The sequence below is a fragment of the Lagenorhynchus albirostris genome, chromosome 20 (assembly GCF_949774975.1).
Source record: "Lagenorhynchus albirostris chromosome 20, mLagAlb1.1, whole genome shotgun sequence".
NCBI classification, from domain to species: domain Eukaryota; kingdom Metazoa; phylum Chordata; class Mammalia; order Artiodactyla; family Delphinidae; genus Lagenorhynchus; species Lagenorhynchus albirostris.
In genome coordinates this window covers 43,415,258-43,437,385 of record NC_083114.1, presented here as the reverse complement: position 1 = coordinate 43,437,385, position 22,128 = coordinate 43,415,258, and the positions used below count along the sequence as shown (strand labels likewise).

General features: G+C 53.6%; 1 protein-coding gene across 1 annotated transcript; it reads left to right on the top strand.

Annotated features, from left to right (window-relative positions):
- Positions 1-1,504: 1,504 nt before the first annotated feature.
- Positions 1,505-21,919, top strand: WNT9B (Wnt family member 9B). Its single transcript, XM_060135744.1, has 4 exons — positions 1,505-2,154; positions 18,339-18,595; positions 20,303-20,568; positions 21,446-21,919. Exons 1-4 carry the CDS (start codon positions 1,505-1,507, stop codon positions 21,917-21,919), a joined length of 1,647 nt encoding a protein of 548 aa, XP_059991727.1.
- Positions 21,920-22,128: the final 209 nt, after the last annotated feature.

Here is a 22,128-nt window from a genome sequence, read left to right as displayed (position 1 = left end):
CTGCTTGCAGGATTTTAGTTCCCCGAACAGGGATTGAACCTGCGCCCTTGGCAGTGAAAGCATGGAGTCCTAACAACTGGACCTCCAGGGAACTCCCATGGCATCACTCTTATTTGCACAAAAATCCTGTGAGATATTTATCGTCATCCCCATTTCCTATCTGAGGTTCATAATTTACATGATTTGAATTCATGTCTCTGGCCACCACACTGGACCGTGTGCCTCAATAAACAGAACCATGAGATGCGATATCGCTGTCAGAGTTGTTAAAGATCATTCATTAGCTAATCACTCCCCTCATTGGACAGGGGAACTGAGCCCAGAGAGGCTCACTATGGCTGGGGGCTTCCTCTGTTAATATTGCAGCTCCCGTCTTCCCACCAGTCTCCCAGCGCCTTTGTGTTCACAAAGCCAAGGTCACTGTCACCTGATGTTCTGCATGCATGGTTGATTTTTTGGAAACTTTACATGCAGATCTTGACATTCAGTGCAAGTTCTATTTTGTTTTGCTTGATTTGACCCAGTGTTCAAGACTCTCAAAAACATTAAATCTTGCTTGGGCCATTTGTTGTATGCCTCCCTCCTAGATGGGTGCCACACACTGCCTTGATCACTGCACCTTCGCTGCAGGAATTGGGGTTAAACTTTAAAAAAGAATAAGCAAGACAGAGCTTTATGGCCCAACACTGGACATCTCCACCCTGTCTGACAGAAGTTCTGGCGTCTACACTCTTTGGAAGAAAGCAGGTTCCTCTCCCACCCCCATCCTGGCTCGGCCTGCCCCCACTGACCAGAGGATCTGCATTTTTGTTCCATGAACATCAGCAAATGCTCACTGAGACGTCCTCCCTGACAGTCTCCTGTTTAGAAACTGGGCTCCCTTTTCCCCACTCCTCTCTGACCAAGGGACCCCCCCGCCCCAACCAGGACTCCCTTTGCCGTTAGACGTGCATTTCTCCTGCTCTGGAAGAGCGGCTCTGCATCCACAGCCGGCCCTGCCTTCGGAGTCGTGGAGCCTGGGCAGAGGGACCCGCACCGGCCCGTCTAGAGAGCGGACGAGACACTACTTCTGCTCAGACTCCAGGCGCCTCCCTCCTTCTACGCCCCCTTGTTCTTTGGGGGAAGGTATCCTGCGTGTGCCTCCACCCCGCCCGGAGGGGCAAAAACTCCCTGGTCCCCGGCTCGTACCCCCATCTTCGCCTCTCCAGGCGCGGGACCTTCACGTTCAGCCGCCGCGTCTCCAGGCCCGCACCGCGTCAGGTGAGCTCTCACCTGGGGAGGGTGGGCGCGGGAGCTGGGGGCGGGGCGGGGGCGGACCCGGGGCGGTGGCCCCACCCGCGACGGGGCGGGGCAAGCCGGCGGGGCCAATGAGGCGGGGGGCTCGCCGCCTGCGGGGGTGCGCAGCCAGCGCCGCTCCTGTCCGCCCGCCCGCTCCGCCCCTCCGGGGTTTAAAGCCCCGCGGGCGGCTGGTGGCGGCGCTGCTAGCGCGGAGCGGCGCGAGGAGATGCGACAGGGCGCCGCGCCGCCGGCATCATGCGCCCCCCGCCCGCGCTGGCCCTGGCCGCGCTCTGCCTGCTGGCGCTGCCCGCCGCCGCCGCCGCCGCCTACTTCGGGTCAGTGCCCGCCGCGCCCCGGCCCGCCTGCCTTCCCCTCCTCCCGCTGCAGCAAGGCCAACTTTTCCCTTCCGCTGGCCCTGGCCCCGGCAGGATCTCGAACTCAGACCTTAGCCCCGGTGATACCCAGCCCCATCTCGGGGTCGGAGTTCGCGCCCAGAACTCCTTCTCTGGCTTCCCCGACTCGGACCCGGATCCCACCTTCTAGCGTCCGAGCTCTGGTCCCCTTCACCGCCGCTCTTCTCACCCTGTCCTGTCCGAGACCTCATCCCGCCCACTCGGCCGGGTCTCAGACCCCCACCCAAGCTCCCGGACTCTGCAGGCGTTTCGCACCTTGTCCCCGTCCTCCCCGGGGCTCCCTGTCCCTGCCTGTCCAAGGCGTCCCTCCCGCGCTCGGATGCCCTCTCGGATCCTCACTCGGTGCCCTGTCCGCCCCAATCCTGGGCTCTGTCCAGCCACCCGTCCTTGCCTGGGGCTCCCTCGCGACCCTCTGCCTTCGCCCCGCAGAGCGGAGACCCGGAGGGCTGGCTGGATGGGTGGGGTGGGTTTTTACCGAGGCTGGGGGAGGGGATCGCGCTGATCCAAGAGGGATGGGGGAACCTGCGGACCGTGGGGAGTGTCAGCTGGAGAGCGGGAGGGAACCGTCTGTGGGGGAAACCCAACCAAATCTCAGACCTGGCGTCGGGTGACTTCTCAGGAGAATGACGAAGAGAGTAAGAGGGGAGGCGGTATACATGATTGGAAAAGGAGGGTCCGAGTTGGGGGTGACAACTGGGGAGAGAATGGGTGGGAGTGGGCAGTGTTTGGAGAGCAAGTTACAGGGCAATTGTCCCTCCTTCTCTGACCCTGAATTGCAGGGACTTGGGGTGGGAGATGGGGTCGTGGGTGTGAAGGGACTTTCCTGACCTCCACCCAAAGCCTGTTCTAAATATATACAGTCTCTTACTTTAAATCATGGCACTTTTTGTGATCCTCACCCCAAATCAAGATGAGGTTTACAGTCTGACCCCAGCAAAGGCAAAAACAAACAAACAAAAACCAAAAAACATAAACCACCAAGCAAGTGACCTGCCAGAGACTGCTCTTAAGGACCTGGCAGGGAGGGGGCCAATAAGGGTCTGAGAGGGTCTGAGAGGTCCTGCACAGGCTGGAATAAGGGCTGTGGGCTAATTTCCAGGTCATGACCCCTGGTTAAAACATGCCTTGGCTGTGGGCAGTGGCCGCTCCTGAAATATATAGCGGGTGGCATCAGCCCAGACCCTAGCTCAGGGCTCAGCTTGCTGGTGACTTGGGAAGATCACTTAGTCTCTGGCCTCATTGTTCCCTTTTGTACAGAGAAGGGGCTAAACTTGATATGACTGAGCCTCTCTATCCACTTCAAGAGCATTGTGCATTCATGTTCGTTTCCCAATGATTTCAGTCTTGAAAAGGCACTGCTCCTGCCTCAGCAGACAGGATAAAATGGTTATAGGGCACAGACTCTGGGCTCAATCCCCAATCCATCTGCTTGCTAGCTGTGTGCTCTTGGCCAAGTCACTTAACCTTTCTGTACCTCAGTTTCTTATCCTTAAAATGAGAATAATAGTGCTTATTTCATATGAGGATCATGTGAGTTAGTACATGTAAAGCACTTAGAACAGGGTCTGGCACATAGTAAATGCTCAACTAATGTCACTAATTATTAAGGAGATACAGTGTCTTGGTATTCCAGCCCCAGCAGGGGTTTCTGAGCTGGAATGGAGAGTGGGGGCAGGAGAGGGGTGTGGACAAATGGTGCCTGCATCCTCTTGGATATCAGCTCATTTTCACAATCCTTGTGTTTGCTTGGGTTTGGAGGTTGAGGATGGGGCAAGGGCCAGATGAGATGGGAGGAGAGGGGCTCCAGGAAGCTGGAACCACCCAGCCTGGTGTGGTTGGAAGGGAAAGGAGTTTGTGGCAGTGCACAGGTTTAGAATTTGAGGACCGTGAGCAAGGGGGCAGTCTTGGAAATGAAAAGGGAGATGGTGGATCAGGCATGGGTTGGGGCTGAGAGGGAACCTCTTCCAAGTCGTGAGCCCCCCTGGACACAGCTGGCAAAATACACTCAAGCCACCACCACCCCAGTCTGGGGAGGAGGAAAAATGTTCAGAGAATAAGCTAAAACTGGGGTTTTGTGCTGTTGTGTTTGGTCTCAGAGAACAGACAGGATGCAGCCCGAATTCTCACTGAGGAAGCCCTTTCATGACTCAGTTAGGCCAGGTTTTCCATCGTACTATCCGAATTCGCTCTCTGGAAGGAATCTATAACACTGTAGTGAGAATGTGAGGCAATGTGCTTCTCCCCCCTCTAGGTCATTTGCATCTGAAGTCTCATTTCTGATTATAAGATCAAGTGTTTTGGCATCCTGATAAAAGAAAATTCAGACATCAGGAGAGCAGGTGAGGCCAATCTTCTTGGGGTTTTTAAGATCATAGAATCAGGCTTTAGAGTTGGAAGTGACCCCCAAAGTTTCTCTGGTCTAACTCCCTGCTTCAAGCAGGTCATGTATTATTATTCCTATTTTTCAGATGAAGGAACCGTCATCCCCAAATCAGTGAGCCAGCAACTGCTTCTGGTGCTTTTGCTTGAGCCTAGCACCTAATTCTGGTGATGCCGATAATAACGTAACTAGTATTGCAGTTTACAGATAATTTTCTTGTTCAGGCCCTCTGCCATCTGATCCTCAGACCCATTCTTGAGGTATACAGGATGGGTGTAAATAGTTCCCAAAAGGAAACTGAGGGTGAGAAAGTTTCAGTGACTCACGCTATGTCGCACAGCAAGCTAGTGGGAGAGGCAGGATAGAAACCAGGTCCTGCCGCCAATCTGGACTCTTTGTTCTACAGAGAGTATTAGCCACTAGAGCTAATACTGTGTGGTCACCCAGGAGAGCTGCAGCTGCAAAGGAGCTGCAGAGGGTGAGGAGGTAGAGGGTTGCCCCCTCCCCTACTTGGTTAAATCTGTCAGATTCTTGGCTGTAGTGGGATGGGTGAGGTCACAGCATTCTCCTCTGTCCTCAGCAGTGAGATAGGATGCACTGAGCCCTGCTCGGGTATCAGGTGGGCTCCCAGAGGATGGCACGATGACAGTGGGATGGAAGGTGGACCAAGTTTGTCCTGGCTCTGGACCACTCTCAGTGTTGTCCACGATCGAGTCACTTACCTTCAAGGTCTTTAGCATCTGGAGGTCCTAATGTTCCCTAACCAGCTGGTCCTGGCTTGGAAGTCTAGGATTACTCACGAGCTCATGTCTTGGCTCAAATGGCTTGGGAATTCTGCAAATCTTAAGTTCTGTGGTGTTTTATAAATGAACACTCACTGTATTATGTGATGAGCTGGGTGTATGTTAGGCCTTGTCAAAAGTCATCTCAGTGAATTTTGTATCTAGAAATAGTTCCTGCGGATGCAGCTTTTAAAATAGTAGTTGACTTTGGTGGTGTTTTTTAAATGTGTGACCTCTGCCCTGTTTGGGTTTCTTTCCTATCTAGGGATGGTACAGATCCGTTTATGAAAGCACAGGCTTTTGAGTTATCTAGAACTTAGTTTGAATCCTGGTTTTGCCTCTTGCTAGCTGTGTGACTCCAGGCACATGTCTTAACCTGTCTGAGCTTTGGGTGATGATAATACCCATCCTAAAGGCTGGTGTGAGGCTTAATTCAGACAACGAATGAAAGGGCCTGGTAGGGTGCCTGGCACATACTAAGTGCTCAGTACAGGCTCACTCTTGTTGGTTGCTAGGGTTCTAACCATCTTCTTGGGTTGTGGAAGTTTCATCATTGTGAAGAAGCAAAACACAACCTTAATTTTTTTTTCCAAATCAACATTACATGCAATAAAATGCATGTATTCTAAGTGCATGGTTTGGGTTTTTTTTTGCGGTACGCGCGGCTCTCACTGTTGCGGCCTCTCCCGTTGCGGAGCACAGGCTCTGGACGCGCAGGCTCAGCGGCCATGGCTCATGGGCCCAGCCGCTCCACGGCACGTGGGATCCTCCCAGATCGGGGCACGAACCCATGTCCCCTGCATCGGCAGGTGGACTCTCAACCACTGCGCCACCAGGGAAGCCCCCCCGGTTTGGGTTTTAACAAATGTATACCCTGTGTAACCACCACCACAATTGCTATATGGAACAGTGCCATCATCCCAAAGGATCCCTTGTGCTCCTTTGCAGTCAACACTCTCCCACCAGCCGCCCCCGTCACCACTTCCCCGCTTTCTCTCACTTTAGTTTTGCCCATTGTAGAGTTTCATATAAATGGAATCATATGGTATATAGCCTTTTGTGTATGAATTCTTTTGCTCAAAATAATTTTTTGAGATTCATCCATGTTGCTGCATGTATCGGTAGCACATTCCTTTTTTCCTGCTGAGTAGTATTCCACTGCATGGATGTACTGCAATTTGTTTATTCATTCACCAGTTGATGGACATTTGGATCGTTTCCAGTTTGGGGCTATTCCAAATAAAGCTGCTATGAACATTCATGTACATCCCTTTTTGTGGGCATATGTTTTTATTTCTCTTGAATACATATCTAGGACTGGATATTTGGATCGTATGGTCATTTGAATGTCTTTTTCATTGGGTTATTTGTCTTATTGAGTTGTAAGAGTTCTTTACATGTTTTAGATATAAGTCCTTTGTCAGAAAGTATTGGCAATATTTTTTCCCTGTCTGTAGCTTGCCTTTTCATTTTCTTATTGTTATCTTATGAAGAACAGAAGACTTTAATTGTGATGAAGTACAACTTTTGAACTTTTTCTTGTATGGTTTGTACTTTTTGTGTGTCTCATCCAAGAAATCTCTGCCTATTAGAGGCTGCAAAGATTTCCTCCTATGTTTTCTTCTAGAAACTTCCTAGTTTTAGCTTTTACACTCAGATCTATGATTCTTTTGGGGTTAATATTTGTGGATGATGTGAGGTAAATGTTGAAGTTTATTGTTTTCCATGTAGATATCCACTTGTTCCAGCACCATTTGTCAAAAAGATGATCCTTTTTTCATCGTCATCTTTGTTGCAAATTAATTGACCCGATATATGAGGGCTTATTTCTGGACTCTCTATTCTATTCCATAAGTGTATCTTTAGGCCAATGCCACAGTCTTGATCACTGTAGCTGTATGGTAAGTCTTGAAACCAAGTACTATAAGTTCTGTCCTTTTTCAAAATTGTTTTGGCTACTCTAGATCCTTTGTATTTTCACATAAATTTTAGTATCAACTTGTCAATATCTGCAAGAAGGACTGCTGGGATTTTGACTGGGATCGCATTGCATCTATAAGTCAACTTATAGATGATTGGCATTCTAACAATATTGAGTCTTCAGATTTATAAACTGCCCATATCTCTCTTTTGGGGGCTTTTAAGATTTCTTTCAGCAGTGTTTTGTAATTTTCAGTGTATAGGTCTTGCAAACATTTAAAAAATTATTCCTAAGTGTTTTATGTATTTGGATGTTTTTTTAAAAACAGTTTTAGGAATTGACTGGGCCCTGAGAAAAATACGGTTGGAGGGAAGAAAGGGTAAAAGAAATTTTACTGCTTTGGGGTGGTAGATTGCAAGCCAAACATCACTGATAAGAATCATTGTATTGGGGGAAGGAATTTAGGCTAGCTTCTCTCTGGGCTCAGCTGTAACCCATGAGGAGCTGGGCTCTAGAGCTGGGGTCAAACCAGCCTCCTCAGTGGACGGTGGTGGAGTTTCTGAGGCTGAGTGGGGAGGAAACAGAAGAGAGAGAAGCAAGGGGTCTGGGGGACACCTGGGCTGGAATCTCCTAAGGAAGAGAGGTCCTGGTGCCTTTAGGCTTGTGTGCTTAGGTAGAAGTTGGGCTCAGGAGGAGGTGGGCCAGGTGCTGTGAGGGAGACCCTCACCCTGGCATCAGCCTGAGCAGGATGGGAGCCAGCCTAATGCCCTGCTATAGTGTAAGGAGCGCTGGACTTGTAATCACACAGATCGAGTTCAAATCCTCCAGCCAACCACTTACTAGTTGTGACCCAGAGCAAGTCAGTTAACTGCTCTGACCTCAGTTTTCCCATCTATAAAATGGGCTTATCCTTACCTTGTAGGGTCGTTATGAGGGTTTTATGTATATAAAAGTGCTGAAATGCTCTCCACATGTATGGAGTCCAGGAAATCTAGTGGCCCGTCTTAGAGCATCCCAGGTTAAGGAGTATCTTTTTGACATCTGTTCCTTCCTCTCTTCATCTTTATCCAGTCGTTATATAATTTGAATCCTTCCTATACTCAGCCCTTTATGTGCATAATCTCATTTAACCATTGTGACATCCCAGGAGGTAAATGCTGGTGGAATTATCCTCGTTTACAGGTGAGTGGGGGCGTGGGGGGAAGCTCAGAGAGGCCAAGTGCCTTGCCCACAGTCACAAAGCCAGTGGCGGGCAGCACCTAGATTTGAATTCTAGTCTGTCAGAACCCGGAGCCAACCTCTTCAACCCTGCCTCCTGCACCTGTTGACTACCAGCTGAGGCCTGCCTTCCCCTGGGCAGCTCTGACCCTCTGAGCCCTCCACCCCGTAGCCTACATCTCTCACTTGGCGTACGTCGTAGGTATCTCTCGCACTGCATGTCTTCAACTCTTGGTTTGTTACCTAATTTTTTATGTGCTCACGTCTCCGATTCGTGCATAGAGCCCTTTAAGCGGAAGTCTTGGGGCCCTGTTGTTGGTTGGCTCCACCCACGGTCCCTAGCATTGCTTCCTGGTCCACAGTGAGTGTCAGGGTGGGCAGTCCCCTCTCCCTTTTGCTGACCCTTCCTCGCCCCCAGAACCTCCCTCTCTGCCCCATCATGTTTGCTCTTTCTGCATGGCCCTCTCAGGCACATGCTGCTTGGCCACGACCCGGCCTCTGTCAGCATAGGAATGGGAAGCAAAGCAGAGAGCAGGCACTAGCCCCCAACAGACTCTGGAAGTCAACCACACCTGGCCTTCCATGGGAATCCTGGGGGCAGCAGAGATGAGCTGGGGGTGGGGCAGACACCTCAAGCCCAGACCCTCTCACTGGAGAGACTGAAGAGAGAGGGTGAAGAGTCTCAAAGAATCAAGAGAAAATCAAACCACCATGTTCAGTCTGTCTTGGAAATTCCAAAGAGACTAGTTTTAGGGCAAGAGCAGAGAAGGTCTGCTTTCCCCATAGTGACAATCCCTTTGAGGCCAGATGTGTTTCAGATTTCAGGAGTTTTCAAATTTTAGCAAGATAATACAATACGCATACCACGTATAACATCATATCCCTAGCAAGGTATAGGGCAGCCCCCAGTAATCGGACACGATTATTTTTGCAGGAAAAACATCTACGTGTTGGGATAAATATAGACCATAAATATTCTCACTTTGGTTCAGGTCAAGTCTTGCTGCCATATGAGTTCACCACAACTGTACCCCAAAATTGTAGTTGTCGGAGATTTCTGGAGTCCAGAATCTTGGATAAAATTTTGTGAACCTGTCACGTGTCATCGCGAGAGGTTGGGTACATTGAGATTTAAAGAAAGACCTGGACCGAGTTCTCACTGTGTATCAGAGGGAGGCTCTGGCTGCCCAAGCACAGCTTATCCCCAGAAACTGGGGTTCAGAGGGAAGCAGCCTGGCTCTCCCTGTCCCCATAGGGGCTAAGCTGGTCAGAGGAGTCAGGGTCTGACTGACCGAGGCCAGACTGCCCTGAGATCTGGGTCGGTCCAGATCCCAGTTTGAGGGCTGGGGCAGGCATGGCCACAGGGAAGCTTCTCCAGAGCCACGCCCCTCCAGAGCCACGCCCCTCCAGAGCCTTCGAGGCTTGAGCTTGGGAAGGTTTGGTGGTGAGGTTGGGGGATATTAGGTAACCCCTGCAGCCTGGGAGTGAGACGGCAGGGAGGCCAGTGGTTTGGACCTGGGAGTGGAGGGGACTGAGGGAGAGCCTGGAGCTATACTCTGCCTGGCAGTTAGCACCTGAGGGATGTATGCAGTCAGCAGGTGCCTGGGTTGGGGATGGGGGTGCCTCAGGGGATGAGAAACCAGGACCTCTGCCAAGGGGGTTACGGCCTATTTGGAGAGACTGTCTATACAGCCCTGAGGAGGAAGAAAATAAGTGAGCTGTGCAGAACTAATGGTACTACATCCGAAAAACTGGGAGAAGACAGAGAAGTTGGATGGTTAGAGTGGGATGGGGCTGGCAAGTAAGGAGGACTTCCTGGAAGAGGCAGACAAGCATCTTAGGCTACTAGAGCTGAATAGGGCCTCAGGATCACCTTTCCCATTCCCTGCATTTTTGAGTCAAGTGTTGAAAAAGGCTGTGGTTATAAGAGTCCAGGGGATCCACGAGGGCTTTTAGACTGGGAAAGGCAACCCAGGTAGCAATTACAGCATGAAGAAAGGCATGGAGGTTGGACTGAGTTAGCCATGGCAGGAAGACAAGGAAGAGCATGGCCTGGCATGAGGGGAGGGGCCCTTTGCTACAACCCTGGTTGGCTCTGCATCCAGGAGATTCCAAGGTGGGAAGTTGTCCTGGTCCTGCTCTGGAGGACCCTGCTGTATTCTCAGGGAAGCCATTTATAACTCCATCTATACCCTGGGGCTGTCCTGACCACTCGGGCCCTCACTAGGCATACTCAGGGAGTGGCTCCTTGACCAGGCTGGAGGTTCCTGCTATCCTTAGGGCTGAGGGGAGGGGTGTGGAGGGGCATGAGCCATCCCTGGGACCTGCAGGAGGACAAATGGAATCTGCAGCATGGGACATCTCCTCCGAGAGCATATGTAAACAGTGGAATTGTCCACATCACAGGGTGATCACACACAAGGCATTCACCAGGGGCCAGGCCCTCCCAGGGCCCACAGCCCAGCCTGAGCCTGCCTGTCCACAGGGATAAGGGTGACTACCCAAGAGACTGCCAAGCTGGTTAGTTGGTCAACTTATCATGGTTAAAAAAACTCGGCCAGGGCTTCCCTGGTGGCACAGTGGTTGAGAGTCCGCCTGCCGATGCAGGGGACACGGGTTTGTGCCCCGGTCCGGGAAGATCCCACATGCCATGGAGCGGCTGGGCCCGTGAGCCCTGCGCGTCCAGACCCTGTGCTCCGCAATGGGAGAGGCCACAACAGTGAGAGGCCCGCGTACCGCTAAAAAAAAAAAAAAAAAAAAACTTGGCCAAAGTTGGCCAGCCCATGAGCCAGGATCCCATGGTCGGGGCAGAGCTGGGTATGGGTGTTGGCTGCCCCAAGATGATACGGCCTCAGCGACTACTTGCCTTTCCCTGCCGTCCCCATGCTGTGTCCCCTAAACGACTCCTCCCCTGGGTCAGGGCTGGGCCTGTGAACCCAAGAAGCTGGGGAAGCTTATCTTAAGGCTTCCAGCCCCCCTCCTCTCCTCCCCTTCCTTTCCTCACCCCAGACTTCCCCTTTCTCTCTTCTCTTCATGATCCCACACTCTCTCCTTTGAGCTTCCTCTGTCTAGCAAAGTATGTTCTCAGGTACTGGCATTGTTATATCAGACTCTCACACTTCAATATGAGTTGGCAGGCCACTGCTCCAAGCTTTATTTCTGACTCTTGGCTGAAAAGAAACTGAGTTTTAGACCAGGGTCCTCTCTCCTTTCAGCTGCTCAGGGGGCCAGAGGAGTCCTGACCAGCCTTCCTTCCCTTCAATCCTACCAGCCTTGCGTTCCGATCACCGTAGACATTTACCATGGTGAAGGCTGCTTTTGCTTCCCTGAAGTGTTACATTAAAACTGAAAGCAGAGACCGCCAATCTTGATGGAAGCAATCGGGAGACCGGGAGTGCAGCCCCAGCCCTGCCACTAATTCAGTGGATCATCTTGGACAAGAATCTTACATGAACTTCCAGGGCACCAGACAGATCAAAGCAGAGACTTGCATACTTGGCAAACCTCTTGCCTTCCTGCCTGCACTGCAGAAGCCTCTGGGGTACCTCCCAGAAGCCATCAGGGCAAAACTTCTGGACTGGATGATCCTGAAGGGTTTCCCCAGCCCTAGAATATCATGATTCAAGTGGTGTACATTTGGACCCAGCCAGGGAAGTGGGGGAGATGCTTATCATCCCAGACTTGTGAAGGGGAGGGCTTCCTTTGCACAGGAGTGACTTTGGTACCCTCCATGGTCACTGTGCCACCTGATCCATCCATGCCAGGGACAGACTTCCCCTCCTCAGCTTCAGCCTGAGCCTGAGCGGAGTGGCAGGAAGACAGGAGGAGGAAGGGGGAAGCATTTCCTCCACAGATGTTGCACCAGCCAGGCTCTAAATACCCGAGATTGTTGAGATGCAAAGCAAGCCTGTTGGGCGGCCTGCTTGCTGCCCACTTAGCTCCTGCGCACCCGTCTCCACGATGCCATCCTCAGCAGGCAGCCCAGTGGGCGGCTGCAAAACAGGAAGTGGAGCTGTTCTGGGAGAGATAAAGCCCACAGCTGGGCCAGTCTCTTTTCTCTCTGAGCCAGGGGTGGGCTGGTGGGGGGCGGGGAGGTGTGCTGATTCAGTCCTCAAGGTGGGTTCTGAGGCTAAGAGGTGGGGAGGAAAGGAAGGCTGAGACCCGGACAGGGATGTAGTGAGCAGTCTGGTTTGTTTTGGTCTTCTGTGGCCTGAAGCTGATGCTCAATATTGATATTTAAATAAAAGAGTGAGTGAAGGGATGGGGGAGGGGGAGTTGGAGGAAAAGTGGGAAACGGTACCTGCCAAATTTGCCATTAAGGCTGCTCAGTAAGGACATCCTCATGGAGGACGTATGAGGTGACAGTGAGTCTTGTCAAGGAGAGAGGAGTCTGAAGGATGGAGAGAGGGATGTGCTTCTCAGCAGAGTAAACCTCGGGGCCCCTCAGATGACGGGAGGAGGGGAGAGGAGCCAGGGGTGTGGAGGGGGCCCCCTGTCTGAAGAAGGACTGCCCGGAGCCATGTGCCCTCTTTTCCTGGGCCAGACACTGTCCTCACTAACTCTCCCCTGCTGGGAAGAGGTGGGGACTGGAGAGGGCAGGTGGGGGTGGGGAGTGTAAGTGTCAGTGTGAGTGTGTGTGTGTGTGTGTGTGTGTGTGTGTGTGTGTGTGTGTAGGGGGATTTAGTGAGGGCGGGAGAGGTGGGCTGAGATATTTGAGATGAAAGCACAAAAGGTGCACTTACCATGCAAATGGCCCTGCAGCGGAGGAAGCCTGTTATCGGAGCATCTAATAGGGTTTTGCGGGGCCAAGGCCAATGCTCCAGGCAGGGCAAGGCTTTCCTGGTTCCCAGGTAGCTGCCTGCAGTTGGCACCAGCCCTGGTGCCAGGAACAGCTCCTGGTCCCTCCAGCTAAGTGTCCAGACAGGCTGGCATTACCTGGTGTCCTGGGAACCGCCAGTCTTGTCCTGTGCCACCCACCTGCTCACCCACCCACATCCCAGGGGCGGTCTCCTCTGGAACCATCAGACCCTCTCGAGCAGAAACAGGGATGGGGGTGGGGGTGGGAGAACAGAGCCTGGGCACCCCCAGGTGATGGGAAGTGCTCTACACCTGCCGAGCCTTCTCCAGAGAGCTCCCAAGAGCTTCCTTCAGCCACCTCTCCGCCCCGGGCCTCCCACTGCAGGCAGGAGGGGACTGGCTGAGGTCAGGGTCTTACCCAGATGGTGTTAGGAGATCTGATCCAGGTCCCTGAGCAGCTATTGTCCTCTGGGACTTGGGCTGGTTCAGAGCCTTCTCCTTCCCTGCCCCTTGGGGTCTGGGGAGAGTTTGCAGTGCTCTGAATCCAGCCAAGTTCCCTCCAGACTGTGAGCTCCTTGAGGTTATGAGTGTGTGTCCCAGCACCCAGCACAGCACCTGGCAGGTAGTAGATGCTTAAGAATGACACTTACCTGGAGCTTACCGTGTGCCAGATACTGTTCTAAGAGCTCTACAGATGTCCATTCATTTAATCCTCACAACAAGCATGTGAAACAGGTCCTGTGATTATCTGCATTTCACAGATCAGGCACAGAGAGGTGAAGTGCCTTGCCCAAGGTAGAACAGCTAGTAAGAGGCGGAGGTGGGATTTGAACTGAGGCTCCAGTCATGCTCTCCCACTAGTCAAGGTGTATTTGTTAGATAGAATGAGCTCAGGGGGTGAGTGGACATCCCTGGGGTCACCAGTGAGTGAGGGCAGACCTGGGACCAGACTACCCAGGCCAGAACAGCCTTGGGGGCCTGAGGTCCTTTGGTCCCCACACTCTAGCAAGTGCTGGGTGATCATTCCAGGGTGAACTCTAGTTCTGCTCAGGGCTTCGCTGGTCCCTGGTGTCCTGTTGACCATAGACCAAAGCAGTCTCCTGGGAGGCTTCCCCAAAGCCTGGGAGAACCTACTTTTGCTTCCTTCAAGGTCATCCCAGATGGGGCAGCTTTAGCCAAAACTGGATGGTGTGAGCCTTGCGCAGGGTGAAAGAAGGCATGGGCGGGGAAGACCAGGCATGGACAGAGGGGGTCTGGGGGCGCGGGATGTGAGATGAAGTCCGGAGGGGCACCCTTGGCTTTTCCCACTTTGGAGGGAGATGTGGTGGCCTGGGAAGTGGCTGGGGAGGCTCTGGGGTCAAAGCCAAAGGCATCTCATTGTGTGAAGGTGGGGGCTTCCAGTCTTATCGACCTGACCACCAAGGGCCATGGGCTGAGGGTGCAAAGGACAGAGGGGCACAGGCTGGGGGCAAAGAAGGGAGGTGAACGGAGACGGTCACGTGGGGTGGTTGCTTTCCTAATGGGACAAAAGAGGCTGGAAGTCAACCTGGGAGAGCCCGACAGGAAACAGGAACTGGGGAGACAGACCAGCTGGGCCAAAGCAGGTGCAACTGATGGGGAAGGGTTGGTCCCAGGTGGCTCAGGGGCACTTGAGTCAGGCAGGAGCCTGCAGGTGCTCTTATCCCTCAGCCCAGAAGGGTAATCAGCAAGTTTACAGGTTATTTGTCCTCTGCTCTTCAGTCCAGAACAGCGCTCGCTTGCTTGACTGATAGCGTCCCACCTGACCATGGGGAGATATCTTCATTAAAACCCCAGATTTTGTATGGATTACCTTAGGCTCAACAAAGCTCACTCGATCTTCTCTGGTTGTACATCTTACCCTCAAGATGCAACTAACATGTAGAGATTTTTGCAGAAGGGCTTGGTGGGTGGGGTTCTCAGGCTTGGAGTGCCAGATAGAATGATTTCTTCAATGGGAACGGATCATGCCCACGGACCCCGGAACAGATTGGAACCTGCAACACCTAGAATTCTTCTGAGGTCCAAGAAGAAACCGTCTCTAGCAGATGCCATGGCAGCCACAGGGCATGTGTCAGAGCATTTACTAGCACTGTTTAAGGAAATCAGTTGAGGTATTTTCTAAGTTTGATGTCCTGCCACTATTTCTTCAAAGAAAAAATGGTCCCAGAGTGCAACATAGAAAACAAATGAAAGGGAAACTGGGTCCTGGTATGTCTCTCGGTTGTCTTCCTAGGTCCTATGGGGGCCCCTGAGGCAGTGTGAGGGGGCCTTTTTGGAGAGCAGCCCTGGGCAGACCAGGGCCCAGTATGGCCTGAAGCTCCTGTGCGGTTGGCTGCCTTTCCTGACCATTAATCGCTACTAAGTGTCATTACTGCTAATAAAATTAACCGACTTTATACTGGACTCCTGGGGCCATCAATCACAGGGTCTATTACACGAAATTAAAAAAACAGTGGCCTGTTGATGGGAGGAAAATGTGTTTGCCGAGCCTGGCTCACAAGTGCAGCGTAGGGTGTGCTGGTACTCCACAGCTGTCAGAAGGTGGTGACCAGGGACGGCACCCTTAATTAGACAAACTGACTCTCAGCCTTGACATTGTTCTACAGATAGAAGTGTCTCAAGAAAGAACAGAGATGACCACAGGGAGACTCTGGGGCCAGGGGCTGAAAATCTCCCCCAATTCTCCCTCCCATTTTCACCTCTGTTCCTCTCTATGGGTTTGGTTCACTCTTTTTCTCTCTCTTTGGACCAGCTTTCTATCTCTTGAGTTACAAGCCCAAAGAAAGAGAAAACAACTGTATGCTGTCTTAAGTCAAAGAAAGAGAGAGAGCAAATGTATGCTCTCTTAAGTCAAATTCCAAATTCCCAGAGAAAGAACTGATTGGCCCAGCCTGGGTCATGTGATCCTCAGTGGTCCAATCAGCAGGCCAGAGGAGCAAGATCATATGGTATAAAATGGCCGACAGGGTAACCATGTAGATAGAAGGAACAGGTAGGCAGCCAACCCAACAGGTGTCTGAAAGAGTAATTTAAAGGGCTTAGTAATAAGCACTCAGAATGTGGTAGCTAAGGGAGTTCCCTGATGGTCCAGTGGTTAAGACTTGGCACTTTCACTGTTGGGCCTGGGTTCAATCCCTGGTCAGGGGATTAAGACCCCACAAGCCACATGGCATGGCCAAAAAAAACCCCGTGGTAGATGATATTATATAATAGAATATAAATTATACATTATATATTATATAATATAGCTATAATGATATAAAAATAATAGCTATTGTTCTTATAATGGAATTTGATCCTTGAAGGATCTGCTGTCCTGTTGGCCAAAATTCCCATCATTCCCTGCTCGTTCTCTCATCTGTTAATCACTACTACAAGGGAAACACAAGAACTGCATGAACAGAAGTTGCCCCTCACACCAGTCCCTGGTGTGGGGAGGAAGACATTTGAGGGGCTAGATGGCTGCTGCACCCTTTGCTCCTGCAGCCCCCAAGCTGCCCTCCACACCGGAAGTCAGTCAGGGTGGGGTCTCCTGGGCTGGAGTTGACATTGGGTTCTGCTCTGGACCTGCCAAGGGTCAAGCTCTAAGGGTTTCCTGCCAGACTGCAGGGAGGGGTTTGGGTGTAGACCTGGTGGACTGGAAATTTACCCATTTGCCCCCAGATTAATGATTAACGGGTCCCTGCCCTCACCCTGTCTGGGAGGGGAGCCCAGGGCCAGGCTGGGCCAGGAGGAGCCCGATAGCATCTGTCTCTGCTCGGGGGTTTCCGAGATTTGCTCCACACTGGGTTGGCTGCACCTGATGGATTTGGGATCTACGGGCACTTTCTGGGGGCAGCTGGGACCCGGCCAGGACCCACACCCTCCCTGGGGTGGACGGGGAAGGTGTGGCATCCAGCCAGATGTCCTGGCTGGGGCAGGTGGCTCCAAACAGGAGAGCCGCACCCTTGGCCCTGTGGGATGTGCGCCTCTCTGACCACTCAGGGCTTGGCCACAGGGCTTGCCTTGGCTGGGGGCCCTTGAGCACTATGGGGTGCAGCCCAGACCTGGCCACACAAGTGACAAGGGCCCCATCCAAGCAGGAGCTTTAAGAGCCATCGCCTGGTTCCACCTTTGACCTTTTACCACGGCACAAGGCCAGCAACTTCCAGAAAGGGGCTGCTTCCTCCAGCCTGGGTGCCGGAATGATGTATATTTCACCCACTCCGAGGGCCGCCAGGGTACAGGACAGCATATATTTTGAACTGGGAGAAACATCTCATGGACCGCTTCTGGGCGGAGGGAGGGTGAGCTCTATTTGTAGTCCAGAGGGCATGGGTTCGATCCATGGTGGGGGAACTATGATGCCGCGGGGCACAGCCAAAAAAAAAAAAAAAAATCACTGTAGTCCCCACCTTGCTGCTGATCTGCTGTAAGACTCAAGTTAGTCACTGCCTCTTTGTAAAACCTTTGTTTCCTTATCTGTACAAAGGGAAGACTCTGCCCAGCTTAGAGAGTAAAACATCTTGCAAGAGGAAAGAGTTTTGAGAAACTCCAGCTAGCAGGAAAGTGAAACAGCAAGTCCCAGGCCCTGTGGTTAGTAACTTTTCAAATAATCCTCCCAGCAGCCCCAGGAGGTAGCGAGGATCACACTTTCCATTTTCCAGAGGAGAAAATCAGTGCTTCTAGGTTACACATCTAGGAAGTGACGGGCCACTGGAACGTGGCAGCCTGACGTCAGCATCCGTGGACTTCAGATATAGTAGAGCAAAGAGTCTGGAGCTGGTGGCCTCATGAAAATATACTTCCTTCATCTTCATCCACCTGTCAGTCCATCCAGCCATCCTTCCTTCCTCCCTTCATCTCTCCATCCTTCCACCGTTCCATCCATTCAGGTATTCCCTAAGTATCTTTTTGTAACAGGCATGGAGTGGCCAGATGGTTAAAGATCTCTCTGGGGATTATGGAAACAAGTTAGGTTGGCATGGCATTACTTGGGCAACAACCTAATGTAAGGGAGAGAGGAATACCAGGGAAATTGGCTGGATGTCTTCTTACTGTCGACATCCCTCTGCCTGCCCCTCTTAGGAACATACAAGCCAGGCAGCAGCCAATGCTATGTGCAGTGTTTGATCCCCAAAGCTGCCCAGGGAATGTGGAAAATATACAGATTCCCAGGTCCTATTCCAGACCAAGAGAAGCAGAATTGCTAAGTATAGATCCTGGGCATCTGTATTTTTAATAAGATGATTTTTCTGATTGGGCAAGTTTGGGGAATAAGGTGGGTAAGAAGAGCAGAGACTTTGGCTTCTGGAAAACTTGGGTTTGAGATCTTGCACTAGCTCTTGTTATAAGCACCTTGGTTTCCTGCTCTGTAAAATGGGGGCATGACCCCATGGGGCCATCCTCCCTCCTAGAAGGGCGAATAGTGCAGCCCCCAGGAAGGCCCTTCCACTCACCTGCCCCACATTCTTAGAGACTGTCATCCTTCCTCCTCCCCTGTCACGACCCAAGGGTCACTGGTCTCCCTTCTCTCTTGCTCCCTCTAGCCTAACCGGGCGGGAGGTCCTGACACCCTTCCCGGGTCTGGGCACTGCCCCTGCCCCAGCACAGGGTGGGGCCCACCTGAAGCAGTGTGACCTCCTGAAGCTGTCCCGCCGGCAGAAGCAGCTCTGCCGGCGGGAGCCAGGCCTGGCTGAGACCCTGCAGGATGCCGCACACCTCAGCCTGCTCGAGTGCCAGTTCCAGTTCCGGCATGAGCGCTGGAACTGCAGCCTAGAGGGGAGGACGGGGCTGCTCAAGAGAGGTAGGGAGGCGGGCTGGGAGGAGGAGGGCTGCGGGGAGGAGGGCTGGGGGGAGGAGGGCTGGGGGGAGGAGGGCTGCGGGGAGGAGGGCTGCGGGGAGGAGGGCTGGGGGGAGGAGGGCTGCGGGGAGGAGGGCTGCGGGGAGGAGGGCTGGGGGGAGGAGGGCTGCGGGGAGGAGGGCTGGGGGGAGGAGGGCTGGGAGGAGGAGGGCTGCGGGGAGGAGGGCTGGGAGGGAGGAGGGTTGGTGAGGAGGAGGATGCCTTTCCCACTCCAACATTCCCAAGACCACGTTGCCCTTACGAGCCCAGCGCGGTCCTGAGTAAGAAGGGTCCTGGAGCTAATGAGCCCTAGCTTTTCCCTGTTTGGTGGGGGCAGGGGAGCAAGGAGGACACAAGAGAGGAGAGGAGGAGCACAACCCATTCCTGGAAGAGCCCACAGATGAGATGGGTGGTCCCCCAGTCCCTTCCCTCAGCCTCCATACACACACACACACACACACACACTCACACTCACACACACTCACACTCTCACACACTCACTCACACTCACACACACACTCACACACACTCACACTCACAAAGGTATGAGAGCAGATAAGGAGGGATGGCAGTTAATAGCTGGCCAAGTGACATGACACAGGCCAACAACAGACTTCATTTGTTCATTGACTCACCTGCTTCTTTGTTGATCATAAGCATCAGTCCATGCTTCCCTCCTTCCCTTCCATTCCCACGCTCCCTCCCTCCCTCCCTTCCATTCCCACGCTCCCTCCCTCCCTCCCTGCCCGCCCCATGTCTCCACTTGGCCATCATTTCACTAAGCATCTGGTGAGGCTCTCAGTGAGCCAGGCACTGTGCTGGATGCTGGAGATATGGAGCCGAGCAAGACCCCATCTTCCCTCAGAAAGCATTCAGCCCAAGTGGGGGAAAAGGTCATCCTGTGACTATCACCAAGCATCAATGGGCTTTTGACAAAAAAGGGAGCGATGGTGCATCAGAGCAGCCCACCCCCTTTCAGGCAACTGTTCCCCGTGGCTGGGAGCGTCTGGGCAGAGCTGATGCCCCCCCCACCTCAGTGTCACAAGCACCCCGGGTATATCAGAGAGCAGGTAGAAGGTAGTGAGCTCACGGGGAGGCCAGCTCTGGGCTGCACCCCATAGTGCAAGCGCTGTGATTGTCCTGGAAGTGGGTGGATGGTTGGTTTGGGACCAGTCAGGTGGGAGACCCGAGGTCCCTCAGTCATTGGGTCTACTCCCCAGTAGGTAGCAGAGGGTGACATTGGGAGGCATCAGGAAGCATATTTCAGAGGATCAGGGGCTCAGAAACGGGGTGGTCCAACTTGCTCACACATCAGCTTGGAGTCAAGATCAATGGTTTAACCCCCTTCGCCACTCGCCAGATGCCCGTGTCACTTCTCTCTGCATTTGTGTTCTCACCTGTTTAGTAGAAGGAGAAGCCCCTGTCCTGCTGCCCTTAGAACCTGGGCACACACTCCCTTGGGAATTGGAAGTTCCATTTAAACAGCAACTTGCATGCTGAGTTTAAAGGGCAGGTGACAGGGAGGCTGCCCTGAGCTGTGCCCTCAGGTTCACAGGCCCTTCATCCTGCTCGCCACAGTGGCCCCACCACCCACTGTATCCTCAGAGGGCAGCAGACAGCCCCTGAGCCCACTCTCCTCCTCCCTCCCGATCCTCCCGGGGCCCGGCCCAGGTTTCAAGGAGACGGCCTTCCTGTACGCGGTGTCCTCGGCCGCCCTCACGCACACTCTGGCCCGGGCCTGCAGCGCCGGGCGCATGGAGCGTTGCACCTGTGATGACTCTCCAGGCCTGGAGAGCCGGCAGGCCTGGCAGTGGGGCGTGTGCGGCGACAACCTCAAGTACAGCACCAAATTCCTGAACAACTTCCTGGGGCCCAAGAGAGGAAGCAAAGACCTGCGGGCACGGGTAGATGCCCACAACACCCACGTGGGCATCAAGGTGAGCACGTTCCCGGGTGACCCAAGCCCTTCCCAGCCAGAGTGCAGGGCTGCGGAGCGAGGTCTCTAGGAGGCCATTATCCGCCCTGCCCCCAGCACACGCACAGAGCTGGCCCAGGATGAACCTCATCCTTGCAACCAACATTCCTTGGGCATCCATTCTGGACCATTACCAGGTACCAGGAAGTAGGGAAGGATCCTGGACATCACTGTCGGCTGGGCAGCAGGTGGGAGCTTGGCTCAGGATGGGGCCTTGGTGAGGCAGAAACGTGTTTGGAGAAGGGTCTCCATTCCAAGCACTGGCCTTCCTGGAGGTCCTAGAAGCCAAGGTAGTTTGAAAACTGACCTGGTACAACCCCTGTCCCTTCTCCATTTTACAGATGGGAAGACAGAGGAGGCCCAGAGAGGGGAAGGAACTTGGCTGAGGTCACACAGTAGTGGGAGGGCGGGAGGGTAAAAGCTATCTAGGTCTACTCGGACCAGAAAGCTGGGAGAGGCTAGGCCTCCATTTCTTTAAGAAATTGAGTTCTGTGTTCTGTTTCCTTATCACTGAGTTTGTGTAAACCAGGGCTGCTGTGTTCAGTTGTGCAAGCTGTCTGCTCCACAAGGACTTTGGGCCAGGGGAGGAGCTGGGGCTAACATCCGGCCCACACTGCTCTTACCAAGATGTGAGGACTGTCTCTGCCCAGAGGAAGGGGCGCCTAGAGCTAGTTTTCACTAAGGTGCCACGTGGGCCGGCTAGAGTCTTATCTGCGCCCCCCATGGGGACCTTCCCCTGTCTCTTTCCCATCCTCCTGTTGCTTCCCAGCCAGGGCTGGTGCTCTGGGGTCTGTGGGCCCGGGTCTCTGACCACGCCTCCCTGCCGCCTCTCCTCGCAGGCCGTGAAGAGTGGCCTCAGGACCACGTGTAAGTGCCACGGCGTGTCGGGCTCCTGCGCCGTGCGCACCTGCTGGAAGCAGCTCTCCCCGTTCCGCGAGACAGGCCAGGTGTTAAAGCTGCGCCACGACTCAGCCGTCAAGGTGTCCAGCGCCACCAACGAGGCCTTGGGCCGCCTGGAGCTGTGGGCACCGGCCAGAGCAGGCAGCTCCACCAGGGGCCCGGCCCCACGGCCCGGGGACCTGGTCTACATGGAGGACTCACCCAGCTTCTGCCGGCCCAGCAAGTACTCGCCCGGCACAGCGGGCAGGGTGTGCTCCCGGGAGGCCAGCTGCAGCAGCCTGTGCTGCGGGCGGGGCTATGACACCCAGAGCCGCCTGGTGGCCTTCTCCTGCCACTGCCAGGTGCAGTGGTGTTGCTACGTGGAGTGTCAGCAGTGCGTGCAGGAGGAGCTCGTGTACACCTGTAAGCATTAGGCCCCCTGCCCAGTGTGGCAGTGGACTCTGCCAGGACCTCGCATGGCACCGGGCCGCCTCGAGGCCACCCAGATGTCCAGCCAGCCCCCCTGGGCAGGCGCACGCAGCGTGCATGCACTCACCCACGCGCATGCCAGTGCACATGTGTTCCTCTCCCCACTGGGCCCCATCAGCCTTCCCCTCCCTCGACTCGAAAGGTGGGAGCCCCA